The sequence below is a fragment of the Amphiura filiformis genome, unplaced genomic scaffold (assembly GCF_039555335.1).
Source record: "Amphiura filiformis unplaced genomic scaffold, Afil_fr2py scaffold_249, whole genome shotgun sequence".
In the NCBI taxonomy this organism is placed as follows: Eukaryota; Metazoa; Echinodermata; class Ophiuroidea; order Amphilepidida; family Amphiuridae; genus Amphiura; species Amphiura filiformis.
The window spans coordinates 40395-60796 of record NW_027305713.1 but is presented as its reverse complement, the minus strand read 5'-3'; the positions used below and the strand labels follow the sequence as shown (position 1 = coordinate 60796).

General features: G+C 36.8%; 2 protein-coding genes across 2 annotated transcripts; both read left to right on the top strand.

The window, feature by feature from the left end:
- Nucleotides 1-8986: 8986 nt before the first annotated feature.
- On the top strand, nt 8987-10588 carry LOC140145405 (uncharacterized). The gene has a single exon (XM_072167128.1). It carries the CDS (start codon nt 8987-8989, stop codon nt 10586-10588), a length of 1602 nt encoding a protein of 533 aa, XP_072023229.1.
- Nucleotides 10589-10854: 266 nt separating this feature from the next.
- LOC140145404 (uncharacterized) lies at nt 10855-15248 on the top strand. Its single transcript, XM_072167127.1, has 2 exons — nt 10855-11493; nt 15231-15248. The coding sequence occupies exons 1-2, from the start codon at nt 10855-10857 to the stop codon at nt 15246-15248; spliced, it is 657 nt and encodes a 218-aa protein (XP_072023228.1).
- The last annotated feature ends 5154 nt before the right edge of the window (nt 15249-20402 follow it).

Genomic DNA, 20402 nt, shown 5'->3' with positions numbered 1-20402 from the left:
TCCAATTTGTTTGTGTTTACCCAGTAGAACTTATGATGTAGAACACATTGACAAGAAAAAAAAAAGTTTGCAATCACTTTTTTCAAAATGGCGAAATAACGTAATATGCAATTTGAACACGAATTAGGCGAAATAGGGTATGCTTGAAATTTTAGGAAAAATGTGGAAACAACTTCCAATTTTTTAGTGTTTACCCAGTAGAACTTATGATGTAGAACACATTGACAAGAAAAAATTTAAAATGTTTGCAATCACTTTTTCAAAATGGCGAAATTACGTAAAATGCAATTTGAACACGAATTAGGCGAAATAGGGTATCCTTGAAATTTTAGCAAAAATGTGGAAACAATTTCCAAATTTTTTGGTGTTTCCCCAGTAGAACTTATGATGTAGAACACATTGACAAGAAAAAAAGTTAAAATTTTTGCAATCACTTTTTTCAAAATGGCGAAATAACGTAAAATGAAATTTGAACACGAATTAGGCGAAATAGGGTATGCTTGAAATTTTAGCAAAAATGTGGAAAAAATTTCCAATTCTTTTGTGTTTTCCCAATAGAACTTATGATGTAGAGAACACATTGACAAGAAAAAAGTTAAAATTTTTGCAATCACTTTTTTCAAAATGGCGAAATAACGTAAAATGCAATTTAAACACGAATTAGGCAAAATAGGGTATGCTTGAAATTTTAGCAAAAATGTGACAAAAATTTCCAATTTTTTGTGTTTACCCAGTAGAACTTATGCTACATAGAACACATTGACAAGAAAAAAAAAAATTGCAATCACTTATTTCAAAATGGCGAAATAACGTAAAATGCAATTTGAACACGAATTAGACGAAATAGGGTATGCTTGAAATTTTAGCAAAAATGTGGAAACAAATTCCAATTTTTTTGTGTTTACCCAGTAGAACTTATGATGTAGAACACATTGACAAGAAAAAAAATTTTGCAATCACTTTTTTCAAAATGGCGAAATAACGTAAAATGCAATTTGAACACGAATTAGGCGAAATAGGGTATGCTTGAAGTTTTAGCAAAAATGAGGAAAAAATTTCAAATTTTTTTGTGTTTACTCAGTAGAACTTATGATGTAGAACACATTGACAAGAAAAAAAAATTTTTTGCAATCACTTATTTCAAAATGTTGAAATAACGTCAAAATGCAATTTGAACACGAATTAGGCGAAATAGGGTATGCTTGAAATTTTAGCAAAAATGTGGAAACAAATTCCAATTTTTTTGTGTTACCCAGTAGAACTTATGATGTAGAACACATTGACAAGAAAAAAAAATTTTGCAATCACTTTTTTCAAAATGGCGAAATAACGTAAAATGCAATTTGAACATGAATTAGGCGAAATAGGGTATGCTTGAAATTTTAGCAAAATGAGGAAAAATTTCAAATTTTTTTGTGTTTACCCAGTAGAACTTATGATGTAGAACACATTGACAAGAAAATTTTTTTTTTGCAATCACTTTTTTCAAAATGGCGAAATAACGTAAAATGCAATTTGAACACGAATTAGGCGAAATAGGGTATGCTTGAAATTTTTGCAAAAATGTGGAAACAAATTCCAATTTTTTTGTGTTTACCCAGTAGAACTTATGATGTAGAACACATTGACAAGAAAAAAAGTAAAAATTTTTGCAATCACTTTTTCAAAATGGCGAAATAACGTAAAATGCAATTTGAACACGAATTAGGCGAAATAGGGTATGCTTGAAATTTTAGGAAAAATGTGGAAACAACTTCCATTTTTTTAGTGTTTACCCAGTAGAACTTATGATGTAGAACACATTGACAAGAAAAAAATTTAAAATGTTTGCAATCACTTTTTTCAAAATGGCGAAATTACGTAAAATGCAATTTGAACACGAATTAGGCGAAATAGGGTATGCTTGAAATTTTAGCAAAAATGTGGAAAAAATTTCCAATTTTTTTGTGTTTCCCCAGTAGAATTTATGATGTAGAACACATTGACAAGAAAAAAAGTTAAAATTTTTGCAATCACTTTTTTCAAAATGGCGAAATAACGTAAAATGCAATTTAAACACGAATTAGGCGAAATAGGGTATGCTTGAAATTTTAGCAAAAATGTGACAAAAATTCCAATTTTTTTGTGTTTACCCAGTAGAACTTATGATGTAGAACACATTGACAAGAAAAAAAAAATTTGCAATCACTTATTTCAAAATGGCGAAATAACGTAAAATGCAATTTGAACACGAATTAGACGAAATAGGGTATGCTTGAAATTTTAGCAAAAATGTGGAAACAAATTCCAATTTTTTTGTGTTTACCCAGTAGAACTTATGATGTAGAACACATTGACAAGAAAAATAAATTTTGCAATCACTTTTTTCAAAATGGCGAAATAACGTAAAATGCAATTTGAACACGAATTAGGCGAAATAGGGTATGCTTGAAATTTTAGCAAAAATGAGGAAAAATTTCAAATTTTTGTGTGTTTACCCAGTAGAACTTATGATGTGGAACACATTGACAAGAAAAAAAAAAATTTTGCAATCACTTATTTCAAAATGTTGAAATAACGTAAAATGCAATTTGAACACGAATTAGGCGAAATAGGGTATGCTTGAAATTTTAGCAAAAATGTGGAAACAAATTCCAATTTTTTTGTGTTTACCCAGTAGAACTTATGATGTAGAACACATTGACAAGAAAATTTTTTTTTAGCAATCACCTTTTTCAAAATGGCGAAATAACGTAAAATGCAATTTGAACACGAATTAGGCGAAATAGGGTATGCTTGAAATTTTAGCAAAAATATGGAAAAAATTTCAAATTTGTGTGTGTTTCCCCAGTAGAACTTATGATGTAGAACACATTAACAAGAAAAAAAATTCAAATTTTGCAATCACTTTTTCAAAATGGCGAAATAACGTAAAATGCAATTTGAACACGAATTAGGCGAAATAGGGTATGCTTGAAATTTTAGCAAAAATGTGAAAAAAAATTCCAATTTTTTTGTGTTTACCCAGTAGAACTTATGATGTAGAACACATTGACAAGAAAAAAAAAATTTGCAATCACCTTTTTCAAAATGGCGAAATAACGTAAAATGCAATTTGAACACGAATTAGGCGAAATAGGGTATGCTTGAAATTTTAGCAAAAATGTGGAAAAAATTTCCAATTTTTTTGTGTTTCCCCAGTAGAACTTATTATGTAGAACACATTAACAAGAAAAAAAGTTCAAATGTTTGCAATCACTTTTTTCAAAATGGCGAAATAACGTAAAATGCAATTTGAACACGAATTAGGCGAAATAGGGTATCCTTGAAATTTTAGCAAAAATGTGGAAAAAATTTCCAATTTTTTGGTGTTTCCCCAATAGAACTTATGATGTGGAACACATTGACAAGAAAAAAGTTAAAATTTTGCAATCACTTTTTCAAAATGGCGAAATAACGTAAAATGCAATTTGAACACGAATTAGGCGAAATAGGGTATGCTTGAAATTTTAGCAAAAATGTGGAAACAAATTCCAATTTTTTTGCGTTTCCCCAGTAGAACTTATGATGTAGAACACATTGACAAGAAAAAAAGTTAAAATTTTTGCAATCACTTTTTTCAAAATGGCGAAATAACGTAAAATGCAATTTGAACACGAATTAGGCGAAATAGGGTATGCTTGAAATTTTAGCAAAAATGTGGAAACAAATTCCAATTTTTTTGTGTTTCCCCAGTAGAACTTATGATGTAGAACACATTGACAAGAAAAAAAGTTAAATTTTTGCAATCACTTTTTTCAAAATGGCGAAATAACGTAAAATGCAATTTGAACACGAATTAGGCGAAATAGGGTATGCTTGAAATTTTAGCAAAAATGTGGAAAAAATTTCCATTTTTTTTGTGTTTCCCCAGTAGAACTTATGATGTAGAACACATTAACAAGAAAAAAAGTTAAAATTTTTGCAATCACTTTTTCAAAATGGCGAAATGACGTATATTGCAATTTGAACACGAATTATGCGAAATTTGTTATGCTTGAAATTTTAGCAAAAATGTGGAAAAAATTTTCCAATTTTTTTGTGTTTCCCCAGTAGAACTTATGATGTAGAACACATTAACAAGAAAAAAAGTAAAAATTTTTGCAATCACTTTTTTCAAAATGGCGAAATAACGTAAAATGCAATTTGAACACGAATTAGGCGAAATAGGGTATGCTTGAAATTTTAGCAAAAATGTGACAAAAAATTCCAATTTTTTTGTGTTTACCCAGTAGAACTTATGATGTAGAACACATTGACAAGAAAAAAAAAATTTTGCAATCACTTATTTCAAAATGGCGAAATAACGTAAAATGCAATTTGAACACGAATTAGACGAAATAGGGTATGCTTGAAATTTTAGCAAAAATGTGGAAACAAATTCAATTTTTTGTGTTTACCCAGTAGAACTTATGATGTAGAACACATTGACAAGAAAAAAAAAATTTTGCAATCACTTTTTCAAAATGGCGAAATAACGTAAAATGCAATTTGAACACGAATTAGGCGAAATAGGGTATGCTTGAAATTTTAGCAAAAATGAGGAAAAAATTTCAAATTTTTTGTGTTTACCCAGTAGAACTTATGATGTAGAACACATTGACAAGAAAAAAAAAAATTTTGCAATCACTTATTTCAAAATGTTGAAATAACGTAAAATGCAATTTGAACACGAATTAGGCGAAATAGGGTATGCTTGAAATTTTAGCAAAAATGTGGAAACAAATTCCAATTTTTTGTGTTTACCCAGTAGAACTTATGATGTAGAACACATTGACAAGAAAAAAAGTTAAAATTGTTGCAATCACTTTTTTCAAAATGGCGAAATAACGTAAAATGCAATTTGAACACGAATTAGGCGAAATAGGGTATGCTTGAAATTTTAGCAAAAATGTGGAAACAAATTCCAATTTTTTTGTGTTTACCCAGTAGAACTTATGATGTAGAACACATTGACAAGAAAAAAAAATTTTGCAATCACTTTTTTCAAAATGGCGAAATAACGTAAAATGCAATTTGAACACGAATTAGGCGAAATAGGGTATGCTTGAAATTTTTGCAAAAATGTGGAAACAAATTCCAATTTGTTTGTGTTTACCCAGTAGAACTTATGATGTAGAACACATTGACAAGAAAAAAAGTTAAAATTTTTGCAATCACTTTTTTCAAAATGGCGAAATAACGTAAAATGCAATTTGAACACGAATTAGGCGAAATAGGGTATGCTTGAAATTTTAGGAAAAATGTGGAAACAACTTCCAATTTTTTAGTGTTTACCCAGTAGAACTTATGATGTAGAACACATTGACAAGAAAAAAATTTAAAATGTTTGCAATCACTTTTTTCAAAATGGCGAAATTACGTATAAAATGCAATTTGAACACGAATTAGGCGAAATAGGGTATGCTTGAAATTTTAGCAAAAATGTGGAAAAAATTTCCAATTTTTTGGTGTTTCCCCAGTAGAACTTATGATGTGGAACACATTGACAAGAAAAAAAGTTAAAATTTTTGCAATCACTTTTTTCAAAATGGCGAAATAACGTAAAATGCAATTTAAACACGAATTAGGCAAAATAGGGTATGCTTGAAATTTTAGCAAAAATGTGACAAAAATTTCCAATTTTTTTGTGTTTACCCAGTAGAACTTATGATGTAGAACACATTGACAAGAAAAAAAAAAATTTGCAATCACTTATTTCAAAATGGCGAAATAACGTAAAATGCAATTTGAACACGAATTAGACGAAATAGGGTATGCTTGAAATTTTAGCAAAAATGTGGAAACAAATTCCAATTTTTTTGTGTTTACCCAGTAGAACTTATGATGTAGAACACATTGACAAGAAAAAAAAAAATTTGCAATCACTTATTTCAAAATGGCGAAATAACGTAAAATGCAATTTGAACACGAATTAGGCGAAATAGGGTATGCTTGAAATTTTAGCAAAAATGAGGAAAAAATTTCCAATTTTTTTGTGTTTACCCAGTAGAACTTATGATGTAGAACACATTGACAAGAAAAAAAATTTTTTGCAATCACTTATTTCAAAATGTTGAAATAACGTCAAAATGCAATTTGAACACGAATTAGGCGAAATAGGGTATGCTTGAAATTTTAGCAAAAATGTGGAAACAAATTCCAATTTTTTTGTGTTTACCCAGTAGAACTTATGATGTAGAACACATTGACAAGAAAAAAATTTTTAGCAATCACCTTTTTCAAAATGGCGAAATAACGTAAAATGCAATTTGAACACGAATTAGGCGAAATAGGGTATGCTTGAAATTTTAGCAAAAATATGGAAAAAATTTCAAATTTGTGTGTGTTTCCCCAGTAGAACTTATGATGTAGAACACATTAACAAGAAAAAAAGTTCAAATTTTTGCAATCACTTTTTTCAAAATGGCGAAATAACATAAAATGCAATTTGAACACGAATTAGGCGAAATAGGGTATGCTTGAAATTTTAGCAAAAATGTGGAAACAAATTCCAATTTTTTTGTGTTTACCCAGTAGAACTTATGATGTAGAACACATTGACAAGAACATTTTTTTTTTAGCAATCACCTTTTTCAAAATGGCGAAATAACGTAAAATGCAATTTGAACACGAATTAGGCGAAATAGGGTATGCTTGAAATTTTAGCAAAAATGTGGAAACAAATTCCAATTTTTTTGTGTTTCCCCAGTAGAACTTATGATGTAGAACACATTGACAAGAAAAAAAGTTAAAATTTTTGCAATCACTTTTTTCAAAATGGCGAAATAACGAATAAATGCAATTTGAACACGAATTAGGCGAAATAGGGTATGCTTGAAATTTTAGCAAAAATGTAGTAGTAGGTTATTGCCGATTCTAGCACATTTCTGTCATTTCCCGTGTAAATCGTCCCCAACCATCAAATACACAGTAAAATCACAAAAACCTGTGTAACTGCCGTGTAAATCGACTCAACCACCAAATACACAGTAAAATCACAGAAACCTGTCTATTTCTGTGTAAATCGACCCCAACCACCAAATTACACATAAAATCACAGAAATGCTGTGTAACTGCCGTGTACACAGGATTACACAGAAAAACATCCTTGCATTTTTAATTCACCCCAATCCAAATTACACGGAAAAATTCCCCCTACATTTTAACTTAAAAAAAAAAAAAAAATGCAGGGGAAAAATTCCCCCTGCATTTTTTTAACCTCTTCATTTTATTCATTTAAGAAAAAATATTTAGAAAAAATAAATATAATAAAAAAATGGAATCATTCAAAAATCATTACAACGTTAAAAAAGAAATAACTCTTGAATCGAAAGTAGAAAATAACCGTCTGTTCGTATTTTACAACAACCAGTGGGTTCAACTCAGTCAAAAAAATCCAAACAAATTTTACAAACCCGTAACATTGCAGAATCGTTACAATGTCGGTCTATGTAAAGAGTTGGGAATTCCGACAAATAAGGGTAAAAAATATAGTTCGGCTTATTACCGGAAGAATAGAGAGAAGTATTGCGAGGCTTCAAAAAATATTACGAAAAAAGAAATCCTCATAATAATTTGATATTGATTTTTTTTTTTTTTGGAAAAATATAAAAAGAGTTTAAGAAAATAAAAATTGTATATAATAAAAGAAGATGAAACGAATACTATCCTTTTCATCGAACGCTGAATGGGAGCGTTTAAAAAAAATCAAGAGTGAATATACGGTAAAGGATCTACGAGCCATTGCGAAAAATGCTGGCCTGCAAGGAGATTGGAGACACACCCGCAAAACCGATCTGATAAAAATTCTTCAAAGAAAACTATGTCTTAGATCCGCTGGATGCTCCGATACAAAATATCGATACGCCTATCCTTCAACCAACGCCGTACATGCTATCAACACAACCACAAGCGCAACAAAGACCACAACCGCAAGACTGGTCCGTTTGGGACACACCTCAACCACCTTTGAGACGGACTAAATTTCAACGAAAAATTAAACAACTGTACAAGCAGAAAAAAAAACCTTTTGAAATTCAAGAAACCGAATCTGCTCTCAATCGATTTACTACTCAATACAAAATTGGTGGAAGATCACGTTATGAACCAAGAACCTTTTTAGCAGCAACTAAACAACCTGTTGTGAACCTTTTAACCAACAATCGTCAAACAAAGGTTGTGCTAGTTCTTCGCTGCATGATGGAAAAGACGAATCTCCAAACGGGAGAACTTATCACCAAAGAAGCCTCATTTACCTCCACTACGGATGTTAATCTGGAGGCAACTGATCTTGATGAATTATACAAAAGGTGGTCTGAAAGAATTTTGGAAAACATTGCGACATTTCAAAACAGCGGAAGCGGATGGGTATTCAAATCGATCGTAGACTTGAGCATTCACACAGTTAAATACAAACCGATGAGTGGTTCGTCATACATTCCGCTTCCAAAAGATTTAGCCAAAAAGAAAGCGATCATCAATCCCAAAATGAGGACAAACAATGCTTCAAGTGGGCTGTCGCTCGATCCCTCAATCCAGTTGACAAAAATCCAAATCGGATAGACACAAAGCTTATGGTACAAGCCGAAAAGCTTAACTGTGATGGCATCACATTTCCAACTCCTACTTTGGAAATTGCCAAGTTTGAAAGGAACAATCCTACAATTTCCGTTAATGTCTTGGGATACGCCGAAAAAAATTCATCCGAGAGGTTGTACAAAAATGAAGTCTACCCGCTGAGAGAAGGTGCTAGCAATCGAAAACATGAAGTTAATCTTCTTTTAATTTCGGGCAAAAATAAGGATGGCTATGACACCCAACAACATTACTGCGTCATCAAGAGTATGAGCAGACTAATGTCGTCACGAGAGAGTAAAATGGTCATGCTAGATATTATTGTATGCGATGTCTCACGTCCTACATCTCCAAACAAAAATTGGTGAAACATAAAGAGCTATGTCAAAATAATGAAACCGTGAAAATTGAAATGCCGGATCCAGAGAAGGATTCATCTCAGTATTTTAAACATCATTTCAAGTCTCAGAACGTTCCCTTTGTCGTGTACGCCGATTTTGAATCTTTTACAAAACCGATTCAAACTTGTCAACCAAACCTCAAAGACTCCTACACCAAAAAGTATCAGAAGCACGAACCATCGGGCTTTTGCTATTATATCAAGTGTTTCGATGACTCGGTGTACACTCAAGAACCAGTGATCTTCACCAAGGAATCCGAGGACCAAGATGTGGCTCAGATCTTTGTGGAAACTCTAGAGCAAAACATCAAAGAGATCTATCAAGAATTCAAGTTCCAAAAGGAAATGATCTTCGGGGAGCAAGAGCGAGAGATCTTCGAAAAATCCACCCACTGCCACATCTGTAAGGATACACTGACCCCCGCTGATAAAGCTAATTACAACGTCAGAGACCACTGCCACTTTACTGGAAAATTCAGAGGAGCTGCCCACAATATCTGTAATATGAAATATAGGAAACCAAAGTTCTTTCCTGTGATTTTCCATAATCTAGCCGGATATGACGCTCATCTGTTCATCAAGAATCTTGGCAAGACCGAGGGAGAGATTGACTGTATTCCTTCCAACGAAGAGAAGTACATCTCATTCACCAAGAAGATATTGGTTGATACCTTTACCAATAAGGAAGGAAAAGAAGTCGATGTCAAGCGTGATCTCAGATTTATCGACAGCTTCAAATTCATGGCTGCTGGACTGGGTAAACTCGTCGAAAATTTAACAGGGTATGAAGATGCGATCAAAACCTTTGTTGGAGGAAAGTTTGACACCGTCAAAGATTATAAGAAAGCTTATCGAAAACGGACTGGAAAGAGTCTTACGCATCAAGAGTATTGTCATTTGTTGCGAAAGAACAATTGTAAAAATCTTCAGCAGTCTTATGAAGATGATCAACTCAACCTACTCTTGCGAAAAGGTGTCTATCCATACGATCACGTCAACTCTTTGGAAAAACTCCAGGAGACTAGTCTTCCACCCAAAGACACCTTCTACTCCAAACTCAACGAAGAACACATTTCCGATGAGGATTATGAACACGCTCAAAAGGTGTGGGATACTTTTGGAATGAAAACCATGCGAGAGTATCATGATCTATATCTCGAATCCGATGTTCTCTTGCTAGCGGATGTTTTTGAGAGTTTTAGAAAAGTATGCTTGAAAAATTATCAGCTTGACCCCTGCTGGTACTACACAGCCCCAGGCCTATCCTATGACGCCATGTTGAAGAAAACAGGAATCAAACTAGATCTTTTAACGGATATTGATATGGCTCTGATGATCGAGAAGGGAATTAGAGGTGGGATATCCATGATTTCAACCAGATATTCAGAAGCAAATAACAAATACATGGGATCCGATTACGATCCGAGCAAGCCCTCCAAGTATATCCAATACCTCGACGCTAATAACCTTTATGGCTGTCAACCATTGCCAACCGGAGATTTCGAGTGGATGACTCCGAAACAGCTAGACTCTTGGGATGAAATCCCATGCATTCTTGAAGTGGCTCTGGAATACCCTAAGAAGCTACACGACCTCCATAACGACTATCCCTAGCTCCTGAGAGAGTCACCGTAAACAGGGTGGAAAAACTCATTCCAAATCTTGGAGATAAGGAAAAGTACGTCATTCACCACACGGCTTTGAAACAATGTCTAGACCTTGGACTCAAATTAACCAAGATCCACAGAGGAATCATATTTAATGAGAGTCCCTTTATGAAAAAGTACATCGATCTGAATACCGAGCTTCGCAAAAATGCAAACTCGGAGTTTGAAAAGGATTTTTTTAAGTTGATGAATAACTCGGTTTTTGGCAAAACTATGGAAAACATCAGAAATCGCGTCAATGTCCATCTCGTGAATTCGGAACACAAAGCCATCAAATTAGCCGCAAAACCCAACTACCAGCGATGCACAATCTTTGATGAAAATCTTGTGGCTGTTCACATGAAGAAAATCAAACTGTACTTCAACAAGCCGATCTATCTTGGAATGAGCATCCTGGATATTTCTAAGACACAGATGTATGACTTTCACTACAATTACATCAAGAGGAATTATGGTGGAAGGGCAAAGCTCTGTATGACTGATACCGACTCGTTGACCTATGAAATTCAGACTGAGGATTTTTACGCTGACATTTCGGGTGATGTGAAAAAGCTTTTTGACACCTCCAACTACCCAGCTGATCATCCGTCGAAAATTCCGACCGGAAAGAACAAAAAAGTTCCCGGTATGTTCAAAGACGAAGCCGGAGGAAAGCAAATCACCGAATTTGTTGGTCTCAGAGCAAAGTTGTACTCTTACAGAATACATGAGGGAAAAGAGGAAAAGAGATGTAAGGGTGTCAAAAAAGCAGTTGTTGAAAGAAAAATTACCTTTGACGACTACAAGCGTTGTCTCTTCGATGAGAAACCTCTGATGAGAACGATGAATGTGATTAGGAGTTACAAGCATGAGGTGTACACTGAAACCGTCAACAAAGTTGCCCTAGATCCGCACGATGACAAACGAAAGAGACTTGAGGACAAAATTCACACACATGCACACGGTTACTGTGTTGAAAAACTTGAATAAGAAATTTTACTTCAAAACTCTGTCGGGTGGCAACTGTGTACCCTCGGGTACTATCATAAGCTCCTGTCTAACAAACGCTCATTTTGGTGCTCCCTTCGACAAATAGTACAAAATTGGATCACCCGGTGTTCTCACGATACTATCAACCGTGTAAGTTTCCAGAGACCAAATGGGATCGGTTGCGCGTCTTCTCTCACCTCCCTCCAACTCTCCGGGAGCGTACAAATACCTCAATCTCACGTTACCTGGAATTTTAATCTCATTTTTCAACTTCTGTGGAGCTGAAGACATCGTTTCAATCTTTTTCTTCTTGATAGCATCAACCGGTTTCATTCCTATCAGTCGAGTCTCTTCGCTGTTCAAAGCTCTGATCACATCCGGAAGCCTACCCACCCACTCGGTAGACCTCACATTTTTCTGACCACGAGCTTCCATCAGTATTTCCTGCGAGTACTGATGACCAAACAGTCTTTCAGCCAAAGTTCTGTTGAATCTTTCAACAATTGCCTGAGCTCTATGTTGACCAGGCAACCCTCTTCTGATATCGACCTTGTGCTTTTTCATCACTTCGTTCACTTTGCCCATGAATTCTCTTCCAGGATCGACCTGCAGAAGCTTCGGCCACTTTAAAACTCGAGAGTAAATTTTTCAAATGCCTTAGCCACCTCCCCAGATTCCTTCGAGCTCAGAGGCTCAGCTTCCTTGTATCTGCTCGCGACATCCACCACAGTCAACGCGTACTTGTAAAGCTTTTTTCCTTTACTCGGTCTGTCGTGAGGGAGAAACAACAAATCGGCTTGATGAACTTCATTAGGTACACTTACGTTAAATTTTGCTCTGGGAATGTACTTCGGAGGTGGTAGGTAAATTTGCCACTGAGTCTGCTTTTTCAAAAAAAAACTAGCTTTTTCTTTCGTCACTCCAGCCTCTTTCGCCAGCTTGTCTATCGCAGAAACACCCTTCCAATACCCTCTCGGACTGTAGTAAACCTTAGACATTTTAGTTTCAGCCATCTTTTATTTTTAGCCCGATTTAAAAATAAAACAGTTTAAGAAAATCCCGGCTAATAAAAAAAAAAAAAAAAAAAAAAAAAAAAAAAAAAGAGTTTAAGAAAATCCCGGCTAATAAAAAAACAAACAAAATGGCAAAACAATCAAGCATACTCAATATTGAATTTGAACATTTGTTAGAAGAGCAAAAAGGACCCTCAATTTTGAAATGGGTTGAACTAGAAGAAGGTGAAATTTACGAAATTACCAATTTTGAGATCATGGAAACCAGGGTTGGAAAATCCGGAGTTATCACTCTCAGTGATAACACTCGAGTTTGGAGTTGTTCTACCCTAACAAAAAGGCTAGAGAACTTGGACTTGGACTTTGGTGAATCAATAGCTCTTGTTAGACTTACGGGCAAAAAAGAAAGCAAAACAACCGGGAACATGTACCACAGTTTTGACCTTGTAGTGAAAGAGTTGGAATATGATGAAGACTCAGACTAGTCGTACAGTCTAACATAACCAACAAAAAAATCTCCTTTAGACATTCAGTCTAAAGGAGATTTTTTTTGTTGCAAAAATGAAGTGTACGAGTAAATATAAGCTTTGTTTTTGCAAATTGTGTAAAAAGAAAACCCGCCTTCGGAGCAAAAAACCGATTTGCAACCTATACGGTACCGAATTCACTCGGTTGTTTAAAGAACCCGCACGAGTGGAGCAAAGAGTTCCGTCAAAATGTAAAATTGCAACTCAGAATACATAGTAGACGATGTGTGTTATGATTGTGGTTTGAAAATGACGCGTCTCTTAACGAGAACTCACCCCGAGTTGACATCGACCAAATTCGACAATCGATAAAGTACTGCGAAACCAAGACCTACCAGTTTGAAAAATACATTGAAATCTATCGAGGAAATGTTACGAATTTGAACGAAAAAAATTATTGTTCGAGTCCCTCCGAGTAAAAAAAAGACTTGTTAAAAGTCTTGAGATCAGACCCAAAAGCCGTTCACAAGATTTACTACGAAATTACGGGCAATTTTCCCGTCGATTTTTGGCATGATCGAGCTAATTTGTTATGCGATCTTGATAATATACTGAAAATTTATCTACAAAATAAACCCAAGAGAAATAATTTCAATATCCACTACGCTCTTTTTACCTACTCAAACGAAGAAATTATCCGTAACTCTCGATGATTTTCCTGAGATTAGAGGCTCAGCTCCCACCCAAATACTTTATCCAAAGTATTTGATAGCGACCACACCGGTTCCGAGCAATCCCAGTCCGAGCAAAGCTAATTCCCCGTTCTGAATCGATTTTGTTTGATCTTCGTCGAGATACTCTCCATCATAAAGTTGTGGTTCGGGTGGAAAAGAATCCATCAAAATTCCCGTTAAATTATAATACTGTCTCATCGCGTCATCGACGTCCGAAAAGGTTCTCTCCGCGTGACCCTGTTTTTTTAATTGATTGTTGATGTAATCTATTCTTGAAAGACGCGCTAGATTCCAAGAATCTCGGTCGTGCTGAAGTTTTTCGAGAGCGAGATCGTGTCTTTTGCGTTCTTCCGAACTACTGAGAGAGTTGAACAAATAATTGCTCCCTGAAAATGCCAAAGCGTTAACCATGGCTCCACCAACCATGAATGCGAGTGACGCCATTTTCTCTTTATTTTCACAAAAAACCCTCTTAGCACAGATAGTGCTAAGAGGGTTTTAATATACCTACCTACCATAGACAGAATGTCTAAGCCATAATTTGATCCGGAAGAATTCCTTGATTCACGAGCCAATCTCTGAGCATCGTAGCCGAAAAGACACTCAAAGTCAACTTTCCGATATCCTCCGCATCAAGCTGCGAGAGATTAGCCGGCTTCATTTTTAGGAACTTTTTCATAACGAACGAGTTAGCCCATATACCGAGGCTTATCGTTGTTGCGTGATACGCGCCGTTTACGATCATTTTACGTTTGGATTGGTTTCTGCCATCTTCTTTATTGTAACTAAAATCATCAAAAGGATCGACTTTTGGTTGATGATCGACCACTGTGGTCACGGTGGGTGGGCTTTCAGTCGTACCGTTTAAGGTAGAATACCCATATGCCACTATCCCTCCAACGACGACGACCGCTCCTCCAACAAGAACTGGACCTGACAACCAGTTTGACACGTCTGAAGGCATGGTCTCAGGTGTATCTTTGGATGGTGTTGCTTGCATTGCTTCAAAGGCTTTCATTTTTGCTGTCCTTTCTTTGTTTCTTGCGGCTAATGCTTTTCCAGCGGCAACCCGGTTCGGGTTTTTGACTTTTGCTTGATTCACTCCTGCCGTCACTTTTGTCGGAGGCGTCGTGTCCGCTGCTGGAACGTCTACTGATTTGGTTTCTAGATCACTCATCTTTTATTATTAGAAAAAATCTATAGATACCTGTAGAATCATCTATAGATACCTGTAGAATCATCTATAGATACCTATAGAATCATCTATAGATACCTGTAGAAATCATCTATAGATACCTGTAGAATCATCTATAGATACCTGTAGAAATCATCTATAGATACCTGTAGAAATCATCTATAGATACCTGTAGAATTGTCTACAAAAAATTCTTATCATACAATTTTAGTATGATAAGAATTTTTAGTCAGTTTGTGTCTCTATGGATCTTATCTCCGGATAAGTTTGTGTTTCTATGTTTCTTTTCTCCGGATAGGTTTGGGTTTTAATCTCAGGATGCTCCTGTTGAACTTCATGCATCGCTTCGATTCTTTTTTTCAAACGTTCTGCAACCATTTTTCTAGCTGCGGCTCGTCTTGGATTTTTTTCCTGTACTTTTTTCTGCGCTTCTAACTCTCTTAATAATTCAAGCTGTTCTTTATTCTTTGCAGCCAATGCTTTACCAGCCACAACCCTTTTTTGATTCTTTGCTGGATCACAATTTGCTGTTGACATAACTGTAGTTGTAGTGATTGTTGTCATTGTTTCGGTTTTCTTTTTGTTATGCTTTTCATAAATCAATTTTTATTTATTCTGCACTCGGACATACATCTGATTTAGCACTAAGATTTTCACTAGAGTGTTTAGCTGGTGGTGGAGATTCTGATTGATTTCCAGCCAAGGGTTGGAGTTCCTAAGGGGTTTCTGGGTTTTTCTGAATGTGATTGCCTGTCAACAGTACAGCCTCAAGTGGGTCTAGCATATGTCCAAATTTGTTCAAGTACCATAGGAATTCAACCAAAAAATTCAAGAGGAATAAATACTTCCTCTTGAATTTTTTAGTTTCCATGATCTTAACCCTTTCCATACTAGGCGGGTTTTTGGTACTTTACGAGCTGTCTCCAGAAGAAAAGATTGCATTCGATCATCATGGTAGTCAACAGAGCTGGCGATTCGTTTCTTCCTAAAATCACGGCCCTTGTAAAATCATCCTTGCTGGATTCGCTAAAAATGTTGTAAAGCGGAGTCGGAAACGGTGAAAATGAAGAAAGTATGTAGCTTGCCATCAGCCTTACGGTTCTTCCGTTTCCGTCCAAAAAAGGATGCAGTTCGAGCATTTCGGCTACAAAATATGCGCAAGCTTTGAAGGTATTCAACAATCTTTTTTCCTCGTCAGGATCTTCCCTGCTTTGAATAAACAAACTATTGAATCTATCAACAATGTTGATTACCGCCATTTCCATATCTTCAGGCATGCGATACTCGTGTCTCTGACCCATAAACGTTGTAAACCTCCGAGCCCGACTATACTCTCCGGGCTTTGTTTTGCCAAATTCTAACGGAAGATTTTTCCTCACAATTTTGTTGGTCTGTCTAATCAAGTTTTCTTCTAGAAACCCAAAATTGCTATCATTTTTCAAACTCATTAAATTTTGGCAGGCTTCGTGTAGGTTGAGCGTCTCTTTTGCTTGTAAGGAGGTGTCATCGGAGTCAGGGTTCGATAGAAACTCTCGCGTTTGCGATAGGTTTTGAAATCCATGATATTCTTCGTCTAGACAATGATAAACAAATTTTGTCAAGAGAAAGTCTTTTGGAACCTCGCAATTATTCATCTTTTTGCACTTTAGAATCTCTCGAATGGCATCTTTGATACTTGGAAATTCGCTCTTTCTCCAACTAGGGTTTTCTTCCGGAGAAACATCGATCAAATCGCTAACCGAAGAAATAAATGGCATTTTAGAATATAAAAAAAGTTATATCTTAAAAACTGTTTTGCAAACTTCAAAGGGTTAATCAATCACATCAATACTTGGGGAGTCGTCTACTGTGCACTTCGCTTCTGGTGGAAAGTCAACTTTTTAACACCGTTGCTAGTTAACAGAATAGCCTCCAACGGAGCTAGCATACGTCCAAAACTATGATACAGCCCACAGGTCCATTTGTTTAAAGCTAAATCAATAAAGGGTCCTTCGTTCAGAGACTCTTCCAGAGCATCGCGATCGGTAATCGCCAAATTTTTTGGAAGGAAGAGTCCGACCAAATTTACGTAAGCGGTAACGAAGTGCTTTTTCATTGACCTAGTCACTATCCCACCCATGTGAGCCTCGTATCTGGCGTAGAGTCTCATCAGGCTCTTTTGATCGCCTATCGATCTCAGCGGAGGTTATGGTCTTTCCCAAATACTCTTTGCTTTTTCCTGCCTCTGCTACGCCGATCAACCGTTCCCGCAGCTGTTCCGTTTTAGCAGAGTCCGTGTTTACAAGTTCCTCCCGTGTAGCCGTACCGTCTAAGGTAGACATTCCGCCTATGGTAGGCGTTTCGCTCAGGGTGGGCAGAACGTCCACGGTCATCGTCTCGTTAACTATATCTTCAATTTCAGTCATCTTGCTTTTTTATCTTAAGATTATTTTTGCCACCAGTACTCAGTCGGTTGCTCGGTAATTAAAATTAGTTTGGAATGTTTTTGTTTAGCTAGCTTTTTTTTGATCTCTTTCTTCTCTTCTAGAGTTGGGATTATATCGTTCTCCCTTAGAGTCTCGCCGAAACTATCTTGATCTTTTGTGTAAAACAGGGCTGTCCATTTTGTCTGCTCTCTGAGATCGGTAACGATGGAGTTATATTTTTGTGTAAGCACCCAAACGGAGCAATTATCGTGTCTTCCCGAGAATGCTAGCTGAGAAAGCATCTGTTTCTTTTTGGTTAATGATCTGTCAGAGCTGCAGTCGTCGATAATGAAAAGTGTGTGTCCGTCTTGTATTCCATAAGTTTTGTAGCCAAATTTTAAACAATCGTTCAGCCAATCGTCGGACTTTGGACACCAGTTAGGATCCATTGGAATGACATCAACGTCCTTAAAAAACCAGGATCTGTTTAAGTACGCTTTGTTGCGCGTCCAGGTAGGGCAAACGATTATGATGTATTCAAAGAAATTCTTGTATTCCCTCTCGAGTAAATCCAGAACAAATTCAGTCTTGCCACAGCCGGTGGCTCCGCAGATTATAGCCGAGTGCGCGTGTTTTGGAAACATCTTTTATTCTAGTAGTTCACGCTCTGCAATCTTCCGGCTTCGATATTCACCCGTGCATCCTGTATGTAGTACACGTAAGCGTTCAACGCTCCTGCCGTCTCGGCTTTTTTCGATCTCGATCTGAATACTCTGACTAGCTCCTTCAATTTTCCTACCAGATCCATGCAACGTGTCATCATCCGTGGTTCTCATGTCCAACCAGAGACCATACTTGGTCGTAAGATAATCTCGCCTCCTCACATCAGCCAATCCCGCTTCCTTGATTACGTGTGGAACGGTTCTGAATTTTCCATCCGCGAAGTGCTTTTGAATTTCTTTGAAGTGATGGTGAGGCAGCATCCCAGAGGAGTGCAGCTGATTTGGAATACCGTCGAGCGTTGTTGAAACTTTTTTGATCTTTGGGTTGTAGAACTTTTCGGTATCTCGAGCGTAATTGGCTCCTCCTCCATCCGCAGTTGGGTCTACGAAGAGAATCAGAATACCTTTCATGGACTTTGCTCGCGGTGCTAGAGCGATATTCCAGACGGTGTCTGACTTGTTAAGCGACTCTTTGCTGTGTCTCATGACTCTGTCGTACATGACGACGCTTTTTTCCATTCACCCTGTTCCTAAGAGCCATCGCTAGCTCAGGATCATTGACTACATCAAACTCAAGGGTAATATCTGAGATGGAATAGCTGGCTGCTGTATCCGTGGACACCACGACTTTTCCGTAATTGTTGAACGTCAGCTCGTAACTCAGCCTGTCCTTCATCTCGTACTGGAAATATGGATTATGAGAATTCAGCATCTCAAAGTCCAGAGGGATGCAAAACATGTTGTCGCCGAAGGACTTTCCTTCGGCAACATCCTTGGCATCTGTACCTTTGTCACCAGCGTCGATTCTTATTTTTCGACCTGCCGCAGACTGGATGCCCTGATCAGCGGCGTTCTCTCTTTCCTCGCTCGTCTTCCAAAGATCTTGGTAGCATAGGAATATATCAGCATCGTCCAGAGTGAAGATGTTCTGTCCTTCCAATTTAACCTCAATTTTTGACACTATCGCTCTTCCGAGATTATTTACGATAGTCCTGTTAAGATCTTGATTTCCACCAGATGCGGAATTTAGAGCAATCTTGAACCAAAGAAAACTCGTTCCAGGGTATATTACGTCATCTTTTCCAAGACCAGGAAATCTCACCGTGAGCATTCCGGTTTGGTCGATGGTACTCGGAACGTGCGTATTCCGAATGCTACGTCTTTTACCTTTAACTCCTCGCGCTTTGCGAAGTTGTCGGTATGGGTCCAATTTGTATCCGTATTCAGTCGCCATCTTTTATTTATACGTAAAATAAAACCAAAAGATGGCAGATTTTAATCCTCGAGAAGACATTCAGATGGATGACTTCGATGAATTCGAAGATACGATCGGAGATACCACGGGAGCAGTTGGTGGTACACCGGCTGAGACTGATTTTGGTGATGAGCAAATACAAACGGAGGGTCAGAGACGACGAGGAAGCGTCGGTTGGGAAAATCCGATGTGAGTTTCGTTTCCGATAAGAGTCGAAATTCCATCGAAGATCTCAACGATCGACTCGATCTATTAAAACTTCGTGAAGACAGTCCTTCCCTGAGGAGAACCGTCAAAACATTGAATCGACAAAAAGCGGAACTAGCTAGGGATGAGTTTCGGGATTACGTGAAACGCTTAGGATACACGCAACAAGGAACGGTCTTTGCTACTGAAGCGGTTTTTGCGGTAGATGAAACCGGAAGAATCAAAGTTAGTTACAGAAAAAAACAAGTTTGGTTAACCAAACAAAATTCGAGCGAATTTTACCCCTAGAATCGATAGCTAAACAAGTCAAAGGCAAAGATCCAGGAGGTACCAATTTTGTCAAAGTAGGTCTCGGAATCAAGGATTTCAAACGAGGATCAACGCCGCAAGTGCAGGAAAGTGCCGAAAAAGCGTCAACTAGCGCGAGAGATGTATCACCCTAACCACTACACCCGCTGGTAGACCAAACAACACTAAAAGAGTTTTGGAGAATCTTCAAAAAACAAACCAAGACATGGAAGGTTTAGCCAATGAATTGCCAAATGATCCTCTTGTAGATCACGAAGAAATCCGAAATTTTTAACCGAACGAGGACAACTCAAGAAGCTGTCTGATGTCTATGAGCACCTTGTCCGAAGAAGGAATGAAAAGGAAACTGAACTGAAAGAATTAAAGTCTAAAGGACGCGGTTCGGTCAGTTTTACTAACCCAACTTACGAAGGTGATGAAGGAGAGCCTCTGCTACCTGTCAGCGAAGAAGATGCTGAAAGAGCTAGGGAGCTTGAAAGCGATAT

Coding starts and splice junctions, on each gene's coding strand:
- LOC140145405 (XM_072167128.1), top strand. CDS start 8,987: ATGCCGGATCCAGAGAAGGATTCATCTCAGTATTTTAAACATCATTTC.
- LOC140145404 (XM_072167127.1), top strand. CDS start 10,855: ATGGAAAACATCAGAAATCGCGTCAATGTCCATCTCGTGAATTCGGAA.